The sequence below is a fragment of the Halichoeres trimaculatus genome, unplaced genomic scaffold (genome assembly GCF_033239565.1).
Source record: "Halichoeres trimaculatus isolate MK-OKI-2021-1 unplaced genomic scaffold, fHalTri1.1 fHalTri1_scaffold_5, whole genome shotgun sequence".
NCBI classification, from domain to species: domain Eukaryota; kingdom Metazoa; phylum Chordata; class Actinopteri; order Labriformes; family Labridae; genus Halichoeres; species Halichoeres trimaculatus.
In genome coordinates, this window is record NW_027437183.1 from 33503854 (window position 1) to 33525396 (window position 21543).

A 21543-nucleotide genomic window follows, 5' to 3' on the forward strand; every position below is an offset into this window, starting at 1 on the left:
CTATACTGAATATAAACACACAAATATATTTATTTATACATACATGTAATGAATAGAAACCATAATTTGTGAGGTTTTAGGACTGTTCCTAGGCCCTGGAGGTCATGGGGGAGATCCCAAACTGGCTGCCAGAGTCCAGGGAGAGGGAAGGGGGTCAAAGTCAACACTTAGAGCTCTCTGTGTGTTTTTCTCTCCCAATTCAACAGACTTTGTGTAAATCCCTGCCACAAACCCGGGCTAACGCTGGACTCTACGGCGGTAACCGTCCCCTGGTCTGTCACGCTCTCCTGTAACACGTCAGCTGAGCAGAGAGCTGGGGGATGAGTGGAGGACATGACTTTAGACGCTAACATTAGTCAACGGTTACGATTACTCTGCAAGCCGAGGAAATACAGTGAAACATTGATCGTCTTAAATGCATGTCAGGCATTAGCTCCTCCACACTCTTCACTACGTGTCACATGCTCACTAACACCACAGGCGGCTGCTCGAGTCTGTTTCCACCACAGTGGAGTCCATGGCCTCGAGAGGTGCTGATATGTGGGCTTCAGAGGGCGGGATGGAGAGACGTCGAGGAGGAGGAGGAGGAGAAGAGGAGGCTTCCTCACAGGGACCTCAAGACTCCGCTTCTTCCTGCGTCTGGGCAAACCAGGGGCCACTGCGGCAACAGTCCCATGAGACTCTCCGACGAGCTCTGAATAAATTCTTTATGATACTGGCAGTGTCGTTATTTAAAAAAAAAAAAAAAGATGGAGGAAAAAAGGATTAAAAGCCAACTCTGAAAACATGGTAAGACTACTGTGAACAGAGCTTTCTAAGCCTGACGTCCAAGAGCTCCAGGAGTGGTTCGACTGCTCTACAGCACTTTAAAAAAATAGAAATAAAAACACAGAAAAGAGAAACAGAGAATCATTAATGTGGCTCAACAGGACTCGATGTTAGAGGAAGAGGGTGCAAAGCTTGGCAAAATATAGACAAAGAAAAAAAAAACACATGAGAAGTCATCACATCTGTCCATTGCATCAGTTTCTAAAGGTCGTCTACCAATCATCATCATCATCATCATCATCCTTATTCACATAATCTGCCCCCTGATGTAATAAAATAAACAAAATCTAGCAGTTCATGTTGTCTTGGCATAAGTTGTGGGAAATGTCTGAAATGTTGACGCTGTGGTGAGGCGGTGAAACCTCGCTTTGACTCAGACATCCGTTTTGAAAACTCCTCCCTGTGAGCCAGACATGCCCCACCCCCTTTACCCCCCAACCCCCCCAGAGTCCAAAATCAAACTAGAAATGAAGAATCCAGAAAAGATGAGCCCTCCTTCTCCTCAGGCGCAGAGTCTGACTCAACTCTTAAAGTCCCATGTGCAGTCGAATGAGAAGGAGAGATGAGATTCTGAAGAGGGTACGGGGATTATGTGGCTTTAAATTGGACCGGCATGGCGGTTGGTAGTCAGCTTGTGGATCCGTTAAGGACTTCAGGTCGATAGTGCCCATTTGCTGAATTCCAAATAAAACTTGATCTGACGTCAAATAAAAATCTGTACATTTTTAAGTCTTCTTCACGATTAGTATGTCCAAAGGGGACATTTTCCACTTGTTTTTATCTTTCTCTGTATATTTATTAAATCTTTATCTGCTCTTTAATTTAGATGCTCCGAGTCCCATCTTGTGTGTATGCTTGTGTGAATATACGCTGCTGGCCTGTGGATGGCGTGGAGGTCGCTAGCAGCACTTTTTCTTTCGTTTACTGTTCCGGGTGAGTTTGACCACGTCGTTCTGTTGCTGCTGCTGCTGCTTGGCTAGCACCTCCTTCTTGGCTCTTAGCACCAGCTCTGTAATGCAGTTGAACATCTGCAGGAGAGGAAAAAAACAGCCACGTGGTGAGGACACAATCAGCGACATCATTTCAAACAACTCTGAGTTTTCAGATCAGTTTTTTTTCAGACTAGAGACAACATCAGTGCTCAATAAGTGAAGTCCTTAAAGGGACTGCGGGCACTATCTGTTTAAAGTGGATTGTAACGACCCCTTTGGCCGGAGTCTCACACAAGACATGACTCTTAACAAGGTGTTTGTTTTGAAAAATGAATGGAGATCAGATCTTTTTTTCTCTACTTTTTTTTTCTTACTTTGTTCAAGACAACTTTTTTACTAGGGCTGCACGATTATCGCAATCGCAATCGCAATGTCAGCACATGCAATTACGTAGTCGCAAAAAAGGATATCGCAATCGCAATCGCAATCGCAATGTCAGCATATGCAATTCAGATTTTTCTCCATGATAACCAAGCAAGTCTGTAGACTCATCATGACACAACTTTTTTTATTAAATCGCAAGCACAATCGCAATCGCAATATTGTCCACCTAATCGCAAATCGCACCTTTTCCCCAAATCGTGCAGCACTATTTTTTACCAGACACAACGGAACACGTTAAGGTAATGTAGAGCTGGTGTTTACAACGTGAAAACAAGCAAACTTTGTCAGTTTGTACTGTAGATTAGTAGCTGGCTATACTAGTAGCTACTGTCAGCCAGATGCTACAACGTATCCATAACGTACACCGTTAGTGAATCCTGGTTATGTCCTGCCAGTCATCTACCAAGCAGAGTAACCTCACTCTTCATTTATTGATAGACTCTCAAGTTTGAACAGACCACTGCAGAATAACTGCTGACTGTGGGTTGGATGGACATTAGCACAAACAGTTTAGCTCCTGTATCTTTCTCCTGTTTATCTTTCTTCTGCTCTTCTGTCCTGTTTCTGTCTGACAGTTAGGCTCCTGAAATAATATCTTTTGTCTCAACAATCAGCCAGCGTGGTGTTGCCTTAGAGGGCCTTGACGTACCGTAAATTAATCCAGTCCTGCTCGACCTGATTGGGAGGCTAAGAAGTAGCAATTTAAAATAACCTGTGATGTTGGTGCTGATAATCTCATTCTAAGTTATGGATTAGGATGAGGCATATGTCTAAAGGGGGGTTCACACCGCCGCGCGGCAACGTGCCGCCTCCAGTCATTTTAAAGAGGGACGGGCAGCAGACGGCAAGCGGTTTTGGCTGCAGCAGTAGGACCCAGAAGCGGTTGCCGCGCACAGATTTTCCCCTGCCGCTCAGAGTCCAGCGTGTAGAACTTTCTGATGGCAGCCGCCTGGGAATCACATCGAAGGAAAAAGAAAACCCAGAAATAGCGGGCTTCACGGGGCAAAACAAGCAATGGAGGAGCTAATACTGCTGGTATCTAAATATCCAGAGCTCTACAATACTGCTCTACTGTCCTACAAAGACAACCAGAAGAAAAACTGGGAATGGGACAACATTTCAACAAAATTGAAACATTCAAAACATTAAAAAACATTAATTTTGATTTGATTTATTCACAGTAAAGGGGTTTGAACCGTATTTTTCCTCCATTTCATAGTCAGCAGTGATGTAGTATTGTGGAACCAACCATTGAAACGTATTTCTTGAGGGAATTCTTTGGATGACGAAGCCTTATTTTACCCTCCGTTTTTCAGTCTGTAGTAATGTTCAATTCTTGAATCAGCCATTAAAATTTATTCCTAGGGGAGATTCTCTTGATGACAGAATTGTGTCTTTCATAGTCTTTATGCACAGTATACAGTAAACAGAAACTATAAGGTACTACTCAGGGGGACATGTTTTTTGAGGAGGGAGTGTTGTGAACTGTTTTATACAGTCTGAGGTTGTGAAGGACTTTTGGGCGGGCTCTGCTGTGATGTCCGCCGAATCACCTCTACGTCACTGCCGCCTGTTACCCCATGCTCATGCTGCAGCGTAAGGAGCCGCTTTGAAAAACGCTCTGCATTTCAGGGGCCTCTGCCGGCAGAGGAGCGGTTTTCTGGGCGGTTACCGCGCTGCGGTGTGAAGGGCGCTTAAGGGAGACTTTTTCAAGATCACTAAGAAACTCCTCATTCTTTCAAAGAGGAAACTTGACATTTGAAAAGATTTTCCAAGAATATTAAAAAGGTTCTGAATTTTAACATAGATGTAATATATATGTATGATATTTCTACATAGGTATAAAGTGACATGCTGGATGTTCAGACTGAGCGTGTGCAAATTTTCAAAACTCTACATTTTCATATGTTGTGGAAATCTGTTTAATCAAAAACTTTTCCAAAAAACATTCGATCTTCACAAGATCTCTTGTAATGATGAGGCCATCGCATGAAGATCACTGGTTCATGACATGTTGGAGGGACAGGCCTCAAACACAGAGGCCTCTTCATAGCTCTGCCTTTGACAGGCCTCTAACACACTGGCCAATCAGAGGGAAGGGGGTTTGTGGAGTGGAGAGCCTTAAAGAGACAGTAGCTAAGATGAAGCATTTCACACAGAGGTTGCAATAAGAGTTTTCTAAAACACTGATGTGAGAAAAACTGGGACTTTTTGCACTGTAAATTGTGTAAAGAGACTCTGGGGAAACCAGGACAGAACAAAAACTAAAACAGGACCATATGAAATTCTTTAAATTGAAATTTGAACACTAATCCAAAAGGTCAGAAATAACTCAGAAAACTCAGAACTGAGGAGAAAGTGTGGCTAACATGAGCAGAGCTACATCTGCCTGCCTTCAGTCCCCCATACAGCTTGAGGTCCACACTTTAATCATAAATTTCCCTAACTTCTGCAAAATGCTTCTGTCAGCTGGACTTATTTACACTTTCTTCATTCAGCAGATTTTATTGGCTGTGGCCAGTGGCAGGAAGTTGCTCTCCAGCTTAAAACCAACATATGACCGGCATTTTCTGGCTAAAAAAAAAGAGGAAAAACACTACTGATAATTGATAATCGAGTCAGGGTCACAACACTCAGTGATTCTGACACAAACCTCCAAGACCGCGGTGTCAGATGTATGAGAAAACGCTCAGCTAGCAGCTGTTCTGCTTGTTCTAGCATTAAACACAAACATCACGTCTAAAGTCTGCACATGAAGTATCCATACTGTGTTTTTTAAATTGTTTAAAAACCTATTTTTGCTCTGAGTGAGGTTCAGGAGACACTGCTTGTGGAGCAGTTTTACTGGATTTCACAGTTAGTGTTTGATCTCCTGAGGAGTTATCTGCACACAAATGAGAGCATTTACCAAGACTCCAGAGACTTCTTTAAGGCAAACTCTGCGCATTACGTCGGTCAAACAATGAACACACAGGCTTTCAGACTTGTTGTGTAATTTGAGTCTTAAGACTCTGCGTGCTCGTCCACACAAACATTTTTGTCTGCAAACGGTCGCACGAAGGTTTCAGTGACGTACCTCTTCAACGTTGATGTTCTCTTTTGCACTCGTCTCAAACAGGTTGATTCCCATCTGCTCTGCAAACTTCTGTGCGTCAGTCGTCTCCACAACCTTCGAGTTGGGATCATCGTTTTTGTTTCCCACTGAGAACAGGAAAAAAAATAGAAGTGAATCAGCAGGAGTGAGATCAGAGCTGGAAATAACTGATCCAGATCAAGGTTTTCAAAGAGTGAGAAAGAAAGAATCCCCTGGAAGAAAAAACAACAGCTGTGCCTCTTCTCACAATAAAAAAACTATTGTTTGAACAACTTCTCTTCAAAACTAATACTCTGTTTGTTTTGCTTTAGATAGTCGATACATTATTTTTCTCACCTCACCCCACCTTACAGAAAAAAATCAACTCTTTTTGGTGATATCTGGATCATGGTTTGAGAATATAGACTGCAGGGTTGGGAACGGGTCACTGATGGTTGATCCACAACTTTAATTTGTGTGGGAGTGGCCCAGGATCAATAGACTACAGCATTAAGGGCAAAAAAGATATAAAAAAACTTAACTGAACCAAAGCATTTAAAAAAACAGCATTTCAAACTAAATCCAACTAAACAAGTACTGTAGTTTAATGCAAACAATACTGTGCTAGCTTTTTTAGTTGTATTTTAAGAATTAAAAACGCAGAAAGTATAAATTTGTGTGTTCTTAATAGAGATGTGAAAAAATACTGATATTTCCACTCTTAAAACCAATATTTCTGTTAACCTTCAAATTCATATTTTAGTTGAAACAGTTGGAACTGCAGTGGATGGCGGTGGAGAGCTACCTCCATGTTTGTTGGCCATAAACTGTATAATAAATATAATCTCAAGGTTCGAAATATTTAATTCCTAAACTACACAATGTGGGTTTTGATGCCGTAAACATCGATGTGTTCTCTCTATTCTTGGGTCAGTTAGTTTGGAATCATTTAAGTTTAATTTTTACAGTGTAGTAGACTGATAAAATGATAATCATAGTCATGTTTTGCGCAATATTAGATTTTTTATGGGTAACAATGATTACACCAAGTGACATTTACCAGTTTCACCAACTGACCACGTCTTTCAACCAATCATTTACTGTGACATTAGTTTAATGTCACAGTAGTTGAAGTTGCCATGCCAGGTCCCTTTTTGAAAAAGAGATTTTAATCTCAATGAGGCTTTTATCTGGTTAAATAAAGGATATAAGTGAATAAATAAATAAATAAAAGTGACAATAATGCACTTTGTGTTTTCAAGATGAGTGTTTATGTGTCACACTGCTTCTGACTTTCTCTATTTCAAACACAATAAAATAGAAAACTTGTTTTCAGTTAAATACATTATATAGTATAATGTTGTGATGTTGAGATTTTATCATTTCGTGACCCAAGTTGAAGCAAATCGTATCATGAGATTCTTACTAATACTTACCCCTAGTTTCTCAACTGAGAAACGCATATTTCACATCCATCATTAATCTCTGCACGTTCCTTTAAAGTGATACTCCGGGATGGAACAAGTTGGGTCCTATCACAAGGTTTAGGGCAGAAATTACCCCTACAGCAGTGATTTTGTGCAGCAGAAGCCCAGAGCGCTCACACCAAACACCCCCTCCCTGCTCCTCTGCCGGTTTCCTCTGCACTCAGACGGGGCCATATTTTACTTGACCAAAAACACAAACAAACGGACTCCCACCTAAAAAGTCTGATATCGGTCTGCATTCACGCTTTATTCAGAGAATTTTCAGCGCGTTACTTTCACACAAAAACACCGCTAAATAAGGCTCTAGTTCTGATTGTGTCGTAAAACTGCGCTACCTCCGCTGCATTGAGTGATACACTAAGCAGCGAGCGCCTCGTAGCCAGCTGTGGCTCTGCAGCGGAGGTAGCGCCTTTTTACGACACGATGAGAACTAGAGCCTTATTTAGTGGTGTTTTTGTGTGAAAGTAACGTGCTGAAATTTCTCTAAATAAAGCGTGAATGCAGACCGATATCAGAGTTTTTTGGTGGGAGTCCGTTTATTTCTGTTTTTGGTCAAGTAAAATATGGCCCCGTCTGAGTGCAGAGGAAACTGGCTGACGAGCAGGGAGGGGGTGTTTGGTGCGAGCGCTCTGGGCTTCTGCTGCACAAAAACACTGCTGTAGGGGTAATTTCTGCCCTAAACCTTGTGATGGGACCCAACTTGTTACATCCCAGAGTATCACTTTGAGCCAAAGCATTAGCCTTACATCACTATTTATTTAAATGACAATCATAAATTGTAATATTGTCCAAAAATATCGCAAAATATAGCAGCAAATTGTGCAGCACTAATCATCACATAGCCATATGGATAAAACTCAGTGCCTTCAGGATGAGAGCACACAGCGCAGCTTCAGGCAGCACCAAGTGGAGAAGCTGACAGCTCACTCCAGTCACAAACTGCACAGAGCTGCAGAGATTTGTGGTTATTTTCACATTGTTATATCTTTAAAGAGATCTGCTTCATGAATTAAACTATGATACAGAGCAGACAATGAGCAAATGATGCACAGTTCTTGGTGTACTGAGAGGGAGATGAACCTTCAGCTGCAGCCCTGACCGGTGAAAACACTCTCATACATGTAAGTGGAGCTGACAACCCCACACATCACAGGAGCCAACAGTTATTTTGGTCTGATTTAGTTTTTCTCATGAGGTAAACATCCTCTCTCTGAAAACCACTGACCTAAAGTAACCTCAAAGGTGTCTGCATTTAAAAAAAGAGTCTGGACCAGTTTTGTGAACACAGCAGCGTGCACTCACCTAATATTCGGCATACGTCGTCACAGTTCTGGTTGATTTCATGTAGCCATCGTTTCACATTGACGAAGGACTCTGCACTCGTGACGTCGTATACCACTATGACCCCGTGTGTCCCCCTGTAGTATCTGAACAGACAGAAGGAAACAGAGACCGTTATCATTAAATACCACCAACATCTCAACATCCAAGAAAAGAGATCTCCCTTTCAGTCAAAGGATCCACTCTTCCAGCTCTGATTTAGATCCATTCTGATTGTTTTTCATTTAAAATGTAAAATTGACACAAACAGAAATAATTTTGGGTCCTTTCTTAAAAAAAACTTTGATTTCTGCTTTAATTTAACTCCTCCTTGATTTCATCATCATACCATTGTGTACACTGGAAATGTCTCAATATGTGTGGCCTCTGTCTGAAAAAAGCCTAAAATAAGTGTTTACATTGAATCTAGGCCTGTCACGATAATCAATAAATCAATTAACCAAACAATAAATTAAAAACGTCCTCTGTAAGTTTGCCAGCCTCCATAAACTGACACGTGCATGCATGTTTGTTTTCCGCCTCTCTTTCCACCAAAGAGGCTGAATGAGAAGATGGCTCACTACGTCCATCTTTCCTAACATCGAGTCCATAGGTTCTATAGCGGATTTAGCAGATTTATAGCCGAGTGAGCATCTGTCAAAAATGCGATCTTTGGGGTGAAGACAGAGCTGCTGGCACGTACACACAGAGAGAGCTGAAGCGACCGTCCTGAGGGGTAAGGAGGAAACACACGCTAATATGAGTGATGCCACGAAAGATACAGTTCTTAAGCCGCCTGCCACAGTCCCAGTGTGGGAATATTTTGTTTATTATCAGAATGAACAAAGTGTGAGCTCATGAACACCAACGAGCTGATATGTCGCATTTGTTTGAAAATAGTGGCGACGAAGAAGAAGAAGAAGGGGAGGTGCAGCGGAGCCTTATTCTTTGACAATCAGCTCTTACTGAGGCTTTTGGTCGGCAAAGTAAATAGAAATAAAAGCACCAAATGGTGGGCGCTCAGAGACAGCTACATTGCCAAAGAAATGCAGCCCTTCAATACGGTTGAAAGCCAGAAATGTTCAAAATGTTTGACAGACAGTACGGCTTGACTGGGAAAAAGTACATGTTACAAACAATTCAGGAACTGTATAAACTCCCTTTTATTTAGTCTAGAGTTTTCATTGTTGTTTTTTTTGGAGTTTTGTTTTTTCTTTAGAGACAGGGTCTATGTTTTATTGTTTTTGATTAGTATTAATTATTTTCATTGACATGTATTTTTTTCTAAAAGAGAGTCCATTTCATTTTCATTGTATTTTTTTTCTCTTTCTTGTTTGTTAAATTCATTATATTTTTTGTTTAATTTATTTCATTTAAAAGATCCTGACCTTTAAATTACAGTTAAATACTCTTAAGAAATTAAAGTTTCTTGCTTTTGATATGGTGTACTCACTTTATTATCCCATTTATCATAATTACATCAATGAAAAAATGGAAAAGAAAATCAAAATAATATTGACAATAATATCGTTTATCTGCAATAATATTTTGGAAAATTATTGTCTAGCAAAATTTGTTATCGTGACAGGCCTAATTGAATCTTTTTTAGAATATAAAAGCAGCCATAGTCAAGCCTCTTTTGGATGTTTCATGTAGGTTATTATTAAAAGAAACAAGAGAAAAGGAGACGTTTCTTGACTCCATGAGGAACTGTGAATTAATAAACTACATAAAAGCTACATCACTGCAGCTGGTTAATGTCTAATTGGGCTCTTGCTTTCAGTGCCTCTATAAACTGCATCTTCCTCTTTCTGAGTATTCCTGGCAGTGAGAAAATCTTTTTTTTTTTTTTTTTTTTTTTTTTTATTAATATACATTAGTCTATCAGTTTTACCTGAACCATATAGAGTGTTAAACTTCAAACCACAACTTAAAATACTGGAAAGGAAACAGGCAATCTGACCATTATACAGAGCACACTGCCCTCATGTGTTTTGGAGGAGTACTGCAGAGCAATGCAGCTACATCCACCATCCTCACATAGTGCTAAACACTCAACTTGTTATAAAGACTATGAAAGCCAACTTGTTCAACCCTGCAGCAGAAAACCCGGATGATTCCTTTATGTGAGTGGTAAAAGAACAGACATGTAAGAATAAATTTTGCGAGTGAATCTGGGGAAATGGCACACACTAAGAGGAGCATCAGTCCCACACAACACACCGAGTGAGAGTGACACAGACGACTTTCAAATGGTGCGCCCGGCCCCAGAGAGGGAGCATCCCCAGAGAAGCTGCGCTCAAACCACCACAATGAAGCTTTTGTCGGGCTCACTGTGTGTGTGTGTGTGTGTGAGTGAGTGTGTGAGTGAGTGTGTGTGTCAGTGTTTTTGCCTACTGTCACAATGTGGGGATTTAGTGTTGACTGAACGTGTCCTCAATAGGCATGGAGCTATTCACACTGTGATTATCCTCGGCTAAATAAATGCAATTCACCGTCTCATCAGCTAATCTGTGAAGCATGCTGGATATGAAAACTGTTCTATAAATGCTTCAGTCACTAACAAAAGAACATCACAGACATCTTTCCTCTTATTTATTCAGTAAACACCCCTATCAGAAACAAACAATCCTCAATTCATCACAGTGAGTTAACATGAAAAGAGGACATGAGGACTGTGGGGCAAAGCCTGCAGTCACTGTTTCACACTATTGCTCAGAAATGACTGAATAAATCACGAGAAGGCCCATTTATACTAACTTTATATAAATGTATCTGTCCTTTTCAAACTATGTTACCGTCACTGCTCTCATACTTTCATATGTCCTTTACATTGGCATTGCTGTTAACCAATACTTCCACTGGGAGGGGGGGTTAAGCCCTAACCAGGGTCAGATTTTACAACAAACTACAGAACAAACATGGCAACCCAAAAAGAGGTGTTGCCAAAGCACATCTTGCATGAAAGACAGAAACAGAGGCCTAATGATAATTTCAAATCTCCACAGCAATCAGACGTGAGAAACATTTCTACTTGGTGTATTAATTTTTCAAAGTTTGACCACAGCCCATCTGGAATGACTGGTAGGATTGATTTTTTAAACTATACTACAGCCAGCCAACACGGGGAGCAGATTTTGTGGAGACCTCACTTAGAGCTGAGCAAGACGACGTCCATTATTTTTTTACAGTGTATGGCTGTTTTTCAAACCACTATTAACTACCAACTGCTTTTGCATGTAGTATTTGGTGTGACTGTTTTGTTGTTCTGTTGTACTATTTAGTAGTATACTACTCTGGTTTCCAGTTTCAGAAGTGGAGCTACAGATGATGTTTTTTTTGCCTTTAATATAAATGTGCAAAACAAGCTATAGGCAGATCTCTGCATTTAGTTATTTTGTTAATGATATCACACAGAATCATCCTTCTTGATTTCTAATCTTACACCAAAAGTTATATCATTGACTGAAAATAAATCTTGATTTTTATTTTTACAGCTGGTGAAAAATACACTTCCATATAATCCACATATGGTTAAAAAAGTGAATTAATAGTTTATATGGGCTTTAATGAATTTGTAGAGGTAAACACCTCTTTTGCAACTAGAAGTGACAAGATTCACAGGTGTTTCTTTCTCATCACTTCACTTCTATCTCATGGACTGTCTAACATTAGTGTTGTGTTGAAGTTGTAATGCCAACTCATTCCAGTAGATGGCGGTAATTCACCGAAACCTGCCACCCGCATTGACAAACAGCGTCAGCGCCGTGCATTATGGGAAGCAGTATGCCAGGTAGATTGGTCCATTCCATTATGAGAAATTTTCCTGGATCAGTTGGATATCCAGGGTTTTTTAGTGTACTGCAAATTTTTCAAGTCTTCGCATACTGACAATCACATACTAAGTTACGTCCAAAATAGTAGGCACTGCTAGTGTAGTAGGCAGTTTGGAAAACAGCCAGTGGTTCTGCCATTATTTCTTCTAGTTTATGGTGGTACTGGTCCATTTGGACCGTATCTGTAAGCTTAATGGAAATACGGACAAAATGAACGCAGAGCACAGACAGAAGGATCTGTCTGTATCCAGATCTGTATTTAACATGAAAAATAAATGGGCCTATAGTTAGAGGTAGTGGTCAGACAGTCTGGGGACCTGGAGTTTGACCATTCAGTCTTCATATCAGACAGCTGTACATACAGTTACACAAGGCCTCATGAGACAACACACACCTGAGTGGGAAAAGGCCAAACTGAATCAGTGAAAGCACCGCAGGAAACAGACTGTGGTGCTTTTAAAGAACGACGGGTGCAGGTAAAAACCACTCTCTACTATTCAGAGTGAAAGACAGAGCCCTGACATGGAAAAGCCAATGACTCAGCAATCAGTCAGTCAAAAACACAGTTCAAACAGTTTTGTGATGTTTGATGTATGAACTCTGTGCCGAGTTATTTCATCTCAGGTGAGGAAAAAATACAGTGTTTAATACATTTATCAGACCACCTGTTATGAAATCTAGTAAACCATCCAGCCTCATTAAGTTCTGTAACTCAGATTCTTTCTCAAACTGAATTCAGTTTTTTGAAAGAAAAAAATTGGCTTGGCGCACTGGAATACTCTGAAAAGCCAGAAGGTAATCAAGAATAACAAAACAACCACTAAAACATATTTTTCTGTTCAGGAATGAGAGTTAAGAACTGGAATTTGGTTAAACATTTTAATGTGCTTTGCTATTTTCCTGCTTTCTTGTACAGCAGAACATTTGAAAAGTCATGGATAACAATAGATGCATTTTTTTCATTGAAGAAATAATTTTGATTGAAGAGCTTGCACATACTAGTGGATTAGCCATTGCAGAAACATTAAATGATGTTTTAGTGATCAGTAATGTTCTGTTCAAACAGGGCAGCAGAGGAAAACACCTCACACTGGGTGGTGGTCTAATAGATCTGATAAACACTGTAGATCAAACCTCTTGAGGAGCCATAGGAACCCAAACTAAAATGAGACCTGTCATAAAGTCCATGTCCTAAAAAGCTCAGATTCCAGCTGAGCAGAGTGTTCCTCTGTGTGTGTTTGTCAAACCAAAACTTTAAAATAGTGACCTAAACCGGCTTTTTTTGTGGCATTATACCCTGAATCAAGATGTGCTCTGTGACGGCTCACACAGAAAAACCCCAGGAGAAAGGAGAGAGTGCAGACATGGAGGTGGAGAAAAGGTGACTTGAGAAAGCAGCAGGTTACAGCTCTCAGGTGTATCATCATGGAAGTTAACGAATAATGATCGCAGCCTTACGTGATTGATGCTCTGCATTAGGAAAGGTAACAACTAACCTGTTTGAATTTCTTTAGGAGTTAGAAGAAAGCTGTCACTTGCATTATATTTACATACTAGCCTAAAAAGTGAGGACAGTAAACTGTGAGACTCATAAAAAGACTTTTGTTGACTAATCATAACTGTCTTTGTGACTTATTTGCAAACTTGTTCTGAGTTGTACAGACAATTTGTTGTAATGATACACCTCTCTGTAGTAAAATTAAAGTTTTATTCTTGTCTTTAAAAATGTAAACACACTCAGCTGACTGTCTTTCCCTGCACAGACACTGACATGGAGGGTGGGAAGTGTTGGACATATTTCTCACACTCGTATCGATTTGTGGCTCAGATGCCAGCTTTTGAAATGTTCCAGGTAAAGCCAGGTGACTAAATCATTTAGTTCAGATCAATAACAAAATGTGTAGTCGACTGATGTGAAGTAAAGAGTCAGCTGTTGGACCAGTCGACGTGTGTAGATAGAGCTGCATTCAGGAAGTATGACATTGCCTGAATGTTTGTCCACTATCTTCACAGTAACTAACAAATCATGTCCCAGTACCAAAAAGTAGTGATTCTCAATACCATCCCTGTTCCCTGAAGTTTGAAGTAATGTGGATAATTAGAAGCTTCCTGCAAACATTTGGTGTCCTGTTGTTTTTCTTACTGCAGGACTAACCAATGACGGCTGTCAAACAAGCGCTCCTGGACTTCCTGAGGACTAAACTCAGTTGGTTTGGAGTGACTTGGTTTACACATTAAGTGCAGCACACGTCTTCTTCAGAAAAGGCTGAGTCAGCCAAATGACAGCATTTTAAGATGTACGAAGACTTCTGCCCTCACCTTTTACAGCAGAGCTCAGAGGACTTTAGTGTTGTTCAGAGCATTGGCAGATGATTTCTTCCTCCATTCAATAATTACAATAATCATATCTTTAGAACAAGAGATATTTTTTGTCTTAACAAATCACTGAGAAATGGGAATACAGTCTGTTCGTAGAAATAATTACAGAAACCCTGAAACAAAAAAATGAAAAAATACCGATCCCTAACAGTAGAGGTGGGTCTTGATAAGATTTTGATACCAGTGCCCTTATTGATTCTGCTCATTGATCTGATCTGATTTTATAGTTTCTGTCAACAATACTTTACTAAGTTCATAAATAAAACATGAAATTGGTCAATAGATTTGGATATCTCTGGACGTACACAAATTAAAAAAGTAAAAACTGCACATCACGTGACGTCATCGTATTGTTTTGTTGTTTATTGTTGACTCAAGCAGGCCATCTAGTGTCTTGTAGTGGTTACAGCAATGCTTTGAGCTGTTTGAAGCCTTGCTGTAGTTGTAATGAACTCAGCCATGAGCCTGCAGTAACTTTTCTCTAATCTTCCTGTTTGAAAAACATTTTCCTGAAAGTATTTTGACATTAGGAGTTTTCAGTTTTGTTTACAAAGGCCTTAACTGTGCTATATTTCTGAGATGAAGGGTGAAATTTAGTTTAAAAACCGAAGTTATATCAATGTATGCTAACCACTAGCATGACAAAGCAATTTCTCACATATGTTAGCATCAAGTCAATGCTTCGTTTTCTGTATTCTTAACAGGAACCGGTTTCCTATGCACATCACAAGTGGTGATGAAGGCTTTCAGCTAGAGCTGAAATGATTCCTCGAATGATTCGAGGTACTCGATTACAAAAAATACTCGAGTAATTTCCTCCGCCTCGAGGAATCGTTTAATTTTAAAAAAGATCAAAGAGTGGTATGTCAAATAGAGCTGAGGCCATATTAAGAGCGTTTTCAGACCCCTCAAGCTACCTCTTATACAAAATAGCAACTAGCAACAAATCTAGTTTCTTTTCTGGAGTTTGGAGACTAATGGGTCATTCTACGAAACGGGTTTCATGAGATGTACAAGGCACCAAAAATGTGTTGAAGTGTTTTTACAGATTTTGGAGCTACCAAAGCAAGTGCTCTTATTGACATGCTGTATCAGAAAATTCTATTTCTCAAAGAGAAAAAATTTCATTTGAAAAATAACTGCTCTTTAACTAAACAAAAATGTATCTTATCTGATTACTCGATAAATCGATGGGATTTTCAGTAGAATACTGGAATACTAAAATATTCGATAGCTGCAGCCCTACTTTCAGCACAGGAATCAAACTTGGATGTAACAGTTTGTGACCACGCAGTAAAAAAACATCTGGTTTTCGGTTTCTTTGCTCTGAGAGGTCTCAAATGAAGTTGTTTCCTCCTGATATGCCTGTTTTAATGGAACAGCAGCCATGTTAAAATGGTGAGAAAGCTTTTTATTACTAATGCTGTTGTTATTTCATTTAACCTTTATTTAACAAGGTTAGTACCATTGAGATTTAAAACCTCTTTTTTGAGGGAGACCTGAGACATGCTACAGCAAAAACACAAAGTCACAGACAGGAAGCACAAAAAGAGACGAAACACAGTCAACAAAACACAAGATAATGGATTAAAATCACACTCAAGAAATCAATTGTCCAAAGAGTTAAAACGTTGACATATCATACAACTTGCCTCCACGTCTCTCATTTTAGATTAAAAACATTTAAGGACTCCAGCTCCTTGAGCTTGCAGCAGTTCTGCAACTGTTTCTGGGCTGAGGGTGCAGAGTAAAAGCTCTTAAAAGCTCTTGTTGTGGATGAAAGTGCTACCTTAGATTGTTCTAGTGTAATGTTTTTGCACTGTCATGGTGTGTTTTAGAGGGTTTTCAGGGTGGTCAAATTCTACTCAGACTTCTGTCTGGATTTTTTTTTTCAGAGGAGATCCCCTCCTCTGTGTCACAGCATTTAAATACAACATTTCTCCTGAAAAGACACAAAGCCACATGGTGTCAGCTAAGTCACGATGTTTTGTTTTTTTGGGGGTCAGGTAAACTTTTAGCAGCGCTCAAATAATCCATTGTCCTTTCTAAATCAGAGTGAATCTAAAGGTACAGGGACGGACAGCAGTGTGGCACAAACTGCAAGCACAAGAGGGATAAAACACCCAGCCCTCACCAGCATCTCGCACTACAGTGTGTGACAGAGGGCCTCCCTCTGACATCTGTAATTAGTCTGTGGGGAATTCCACCCAGTTTTATTCAGCAGCACCAACTCATTCAAAGAGTCTACAAAGTGCTTCACCAAATAATAACTGATCTGGAAACCACACAGAGGCGGTTTTGCTTTCAAATTCAGCTTCAACACAGAAAATAAAGAGCTTAACATGAAAATATCCCACTCTGAGGTGTGTGCATGAACTCAGTGGATCCACTTACGTTGAGGTGATTGTGCGGAAGCGCTCCTGCCCTGCTGTGTCCCAGATCTGCAGCTTCACCTTCTCACCGTTGATCTCCACTGTTCGAATCTTAAAGTCAACACCGATTGTGGTGATATAGCTACCTGCAAACACACGTTCACATGAAAAGGTCAGAGACAAACAACAGAATTCACAGTCTGGAAATAATGCTGCAGCGTCTGAGGAGAGAACCACACCTGAAAATGTGTTGTCTGCAAACCGCAAGAGGAGACTGCTCTTCCCCACTCCTAGAGAGGAAACACAAAGACACATGGAGGTTAAAAGAAGGACTCCCACAAAGTCAGCCGTGTGAGGACGCAAATAGAAACTACAGCAGGTTCTAGATTTAAAAACAGAGTTGAAAACTTCCTCCTTCAGACGAGGCAGACTTTGAGATTTTGTCGGAGTATCTGCATCAAAAGACTATCTCAACTTTCTGTGAACAAAACTAGGCATAAACCTGAACAGCATCCTGTCTGAACTTTAAGATCTGGTTGCGTTTAATCAGACAGTGTCCTGGTTTCAGGATTAAAGGTGAGAAAACTCTGTATCCAACCCTACGTGTTTATTTAAAGCATTTAGATGATGCTTGTACAAACACAGTTTCAACAATACAGCAGGAGAGCAACCAGTTTTAAGCGCTTACGTCAGAGCTACAGAGGCTGATCATGAAATGGATCGAGTACATCTGGGTTTTAGAAATGATCACGGATGATAAACAGATTTCATGAGGTAATAGCCAGATAAGAGCAGAGAAGGAAGGAGAGGTCAACAGAAAAAGAAAAAGAAAAAGAGAAGGGTCAGTGCAGTTGCTTCAGCCGGTCAATGCTCAAAGTTAGGGAGTGATCCTGCTGCCCAGGCTATGTTAGGACTCAACCCACAGCACTGAATATCAGCATGTTTACCATTTAACGGTTGTTTCATGCTTAATAGTAGAGCTGAAACGATTCCTCGAATGATTCGAGGTACTCGATTACAAAAAATACTCGAGTAATTTCCTCTGCCTCGAGGAATCGTTTAATTTTAAAAAAGATCAAAGAGTGGTATTTCAAATAGAGCTGAGGCCATATTAAGAGAGTTTTCAGACCCCTCAAGCTACCTCTTATACAAAATAGCAACTAGCAACAGATCTAGCTTCTTTTCTGGAGTTTGGAGACTAATGGGTCATTCTACGAAACAGGTGCCATTTGGGTCCACAACATTTGATGAGATGTACAAGGCACAAAAAATGTGTCAGAGTGTGTTTACAGATTTTGGAGCTATCAAAGCAAGTGTTCTTACTGACATGCTGTATCAGAAAATTCTGTTTCTTAAAGAGAAAAATTTTCATTTGAAAAATAACTGCTCTTTAACTAAACAAAAATATATTTTATCTGATTACTCGATTAATCAATGGGATTTTCAGTAGAATACTCAAATACTGAAATATTCGATAGCTGCAGCCCTACTTAATAGGTTCCAACATGGAAGTACTCAGGTTCCAGTGGATTCAATGTTATAGCGCTTTTCTTTATAGATCAAACAATGAGCAGCCCATAGCTCAACAGTACTGTAGAAGCTGCAACAGGTTGTGGTTCCCAGCTATCGGGACAAAACCCACCATCACCCTGAGAATTTAAATCCCCAATCCCCTGTTTCTCAATCTTCGGGCCTGGATCATGTAACCGAGTTTTCCTTTATAAAACTGAGCTTGAGGAGCACCACTCTATACATGGACCAGGAGTTAAAAAAGGATGCATCAATCTAGTCCAGACCAAAAAGTTGGATCCAATATTTGTGAAAAGGGGCAGATCTTTTCATCTCAGTTCCATGTTCTTTTCTGTTTACAAAAACCATGTACTAGTGCTATCATCAATGTGATTGTCACTAGAACAGTTAAAATACATCGTTATGTCATTTAGGTGTACAGTTCAAAAGCTTAAAGTTGCTGAAACATCAGGCCTGTCATGATAATCAATAAATCAATTAACCGAACGATAAATAAAAACATCCTCGGTAAGTTTGCCAGCCTCGATAAACTGACACGTGCATGCATGTTTGTTTTCCTCTTCTCTTTCCACCAAAGAGGCTGAATGAGAAGATGGCTCACTACGTCTATCTTTCCTAACATCGCGTGCATAGGTTCTATAGCGGATTTAGCAGATTTATAGCCGAGTGAGCATCTGTCAAAAATGCGATCTTTGGGGTGAAGACAGAGCTGCTGGCGCATACACACGGAGAGAGCTGAAGCGAGCGTCCTGAGGGGTAAGGAGGAAACACACGCTAATATGAGTGATGGCACGTAAGATACGGTTCTTAAGCCGCCTGCCACAGTCCCAGTGTGGGAATATTTTATTTTTTATCAGAATGAACAAAGTGTGAGCTCATGAACACCAACGAGCTGATATGTTGCATTTGTTTGAAAATAGTGGCGACGAAAAAGAAGAAGGGGAGGTGCAGCGGAGCCTTATTCTTTGACAATCCGCTCTTACTGAGGCTTTTGGTCTGCAAAGTAAATAGAAATAAAAGCACCAAATGGTGGGCGCTCAAAGACAGCTACATTGCCAAAGAAATGCAGCCCTTCAATACGGTTGAAAGCCAGAAATGTTCAAAATGTTTGACAGACAGTACGGATTGACTGGGAAAAAGTACATGTTACAAACAATTCAGGAACTGTATAAACTCCCTTTTATTTAGGCTATAGTTTTTATTGCTGTGATTTTTTGGGGGGAGTTTTGTTTTTTCTTCAGAGACAGGGTCTATGTTTTATTGTTTTTGATTAGTATTGATTATTTTCATTGACATATATTTTTTTCTAAAAGAGAGTCCATTTCATTTTCATTGTATTTTTTTCTCTTTCTTGTTTGTTAAATTTATTACATTTTTTGTTCAATTTATTTAATTTAAAAGATCCTGACCTTTTAATTTCAGTTAAATACTCTTAGGAAGTTAAAGTTTCTTGCTTTTGATATGGTGTACTCACTTTATTATCCCATTTATCATAATTACATCAATGAAAAAATGGAAAAGAAAATCAAAATAATATTGACAATAATATCGTTTATTGGCAATGATATTTTGGAAAATTATCGTCTAGCAACATTTGTTATCGTGACAGGCCTACTAAACATCATAGAATACAAATAGAGAATAATAAATGAATACTGGTATCATATCAGTATCAACCAAAGCCCAGGTATCAGAATTTAAAAAGATGAATCGATGCGTCCCTAAAGTTCAACAACTATGGCTAAGCATTTAAACTCTGCCATAGTGCGCCTTGGATATCTGATGTGAACAATGTGTTTCTATGAGCACATCTGTCCGCATGCAGCTGCAAAGAAGCTGAGGTCAAGTCATCTAAACTAAATAATCTCTGTGTGGCACTACGGACAGTATAGTGCTTCCAGGCTTGAGCTGACAGTGGCTTCTGTGTGTGATCAACAGTGAAGGGCCTGCTGTGATTCCTTGGCCTTTATAGTGAGAAGCTGATAGATTGGTACCAGAATAAGGACAGTCAACCATTGCAAAACCACTGCCTTCAAAGAAAATTCCATCCCTCTTAGTCTAAACGACCCCTGGAGGTGAAGCATCAACTTAAAAGTCACCTTTCAAACTTTACTGCTGCGAGGACTGTGTTCATCGATTGTGCACGGATTCCCGTATTGCATGTACTATTTTTCTGTCTGCTGTGAATATAGCATGAGTCAAACAAGGGCATGGTGTCATGAAGTGGTCTCTGATGTTAAGCTTTGCAAAAGTACGCTTTAAATTAGTGTGAAAAAGCTGAAACTACCCACTTGGGTTTGAAGTTGTAGTATTTTGAGTAGCTGGACGCCAACAGTGGACTGCAGTACAGCATTCCTCCGCTGTTTAGCGGCTAGCACTATCATGCTAGATAGCCACATAGTAGAATGCATTTTCATAAAATGTTTTATCTCCCTGTACAGCAAATACACGTTACTACTCTTGGTTCATGTAAACAGCCCTAACCTGATAAGAATTGGAGCATCCTAAGACCTTTGGCTGATATAAACGAGCTGAATAACCAACCCTGTAAGTGTAATGCTAAGCTAACAGAGCTATCAGGACGAAAATAGCAAATTGCACGAGTTTAGGAACCTCTGTGTTGCTTCAAATGCTACAGAGTTTCTATGACTGTGGTGCTCAATTTAACGTGTTTGTCAATTGAATAACAAAGCCAGAAATTCTTCCGTGACAAACCCTGAAGATCTGGTAGCGATATCCGGCCTGAGCGGCTGACATGCACAGTCCGGACACACAACCTCCGCCCTGTCAACGCCACCACAAAATATGGCGGACGTGTAGAAAACAAATCATATTTGTGCACGAAGACACTATCAAAAGTTGAACTAAATATACAACCACAATGCAAATATCCAGCAGTTTTTATTCTTCTGCACTTTGTAGGAAAACACGACAAGGCCCACTTCCCGTCCCACATCCCCGGCGTTGGCTTACCGCTGTCACCGATGATGAGCAGCTTGAAGAGGTAATCGTAGTCCCTGGCCATGCCGGTAGCTGGTGGCTCACACCCGTCGCTTCTTTACTATGTTTGCCGTCCGACCGCCTGGGTTTATAAGAAACAACCGGCCCCCAGACCCCCCGGTATGAACGAAAAAAGGGCCACAAGCGATGCGAGAAATCGTTAGCCCCCCAGAGCCGGTGGCGTATATCTCGGGGTGCCGCGGCGTCAGCAGTCCTCTCCCTCCGCTTCAAACAGCCGGAAACACCGTTTCCTTCTCTGCTTGAGCTGCACCCAACTCTAACCCGGCCTAACTGCGCAGGCTCCGGCTACAGCTGAGCCACTCCACAGACTCATGCTCTTAG

General features: G+C 40.3%; 1 protein-coding gene across 1 annotated transcript; it reads right to left on the reverse strand.

Moving 5' to 3' along the window:
* Positions 1 to 739: 739 nt before the first annotated feature.
* On the reverse strand, positions 740 to 21505 carry rab35b (RAB35, member RAS oncogene family b). The gene is made up of 6 exons (XM_074669776.1): positions 21175 to 21505; positions 16911 to 16961; positions 16694 to 16817; positions 8067 to 8191; positions 5281 to 5405; positions 740 to 1856 (listed from the first exon to the last, which is right to left on the reverse strand). Exons 1-6 carry the CDS (start codon positions 21224 to 21226, stop codon positions 1728 to 1730), a joined length of 606 nt encoding a protein of 201 aa, XP_074525877.1. The 5' UTR covers positions 21227 to 21505; the 3' UTR covers positions 740 to 1727.
* Positions 21506 to 21543: the final 38 nt, after the last annotated feature.

Bases quoted from the DNA above. Each gene is read 5' to 3' on its own strand.
- rab35b (XM_074669776.1), bottom strand. From the start codon at position 21,226: ATGGCCAGGGACTACGATTACCTCTTCAAGCTGCTCATCATCGGTGAC. The intron at 16,962-21,174 runs GTAAGCCAACGC...TTTCCTCTCTAG, and splicing joins GCTCATCATCGGTGACAGCG to GAGTGGGGAAGAGCAGTCTC. The intron at 1,857-5,280 runs GTACGTCACTGA...CCTCTCCTGCAG, and splicing joins AGAACATCAACGTTGAAGAG to ATGTTCAACTGCATTACAGA.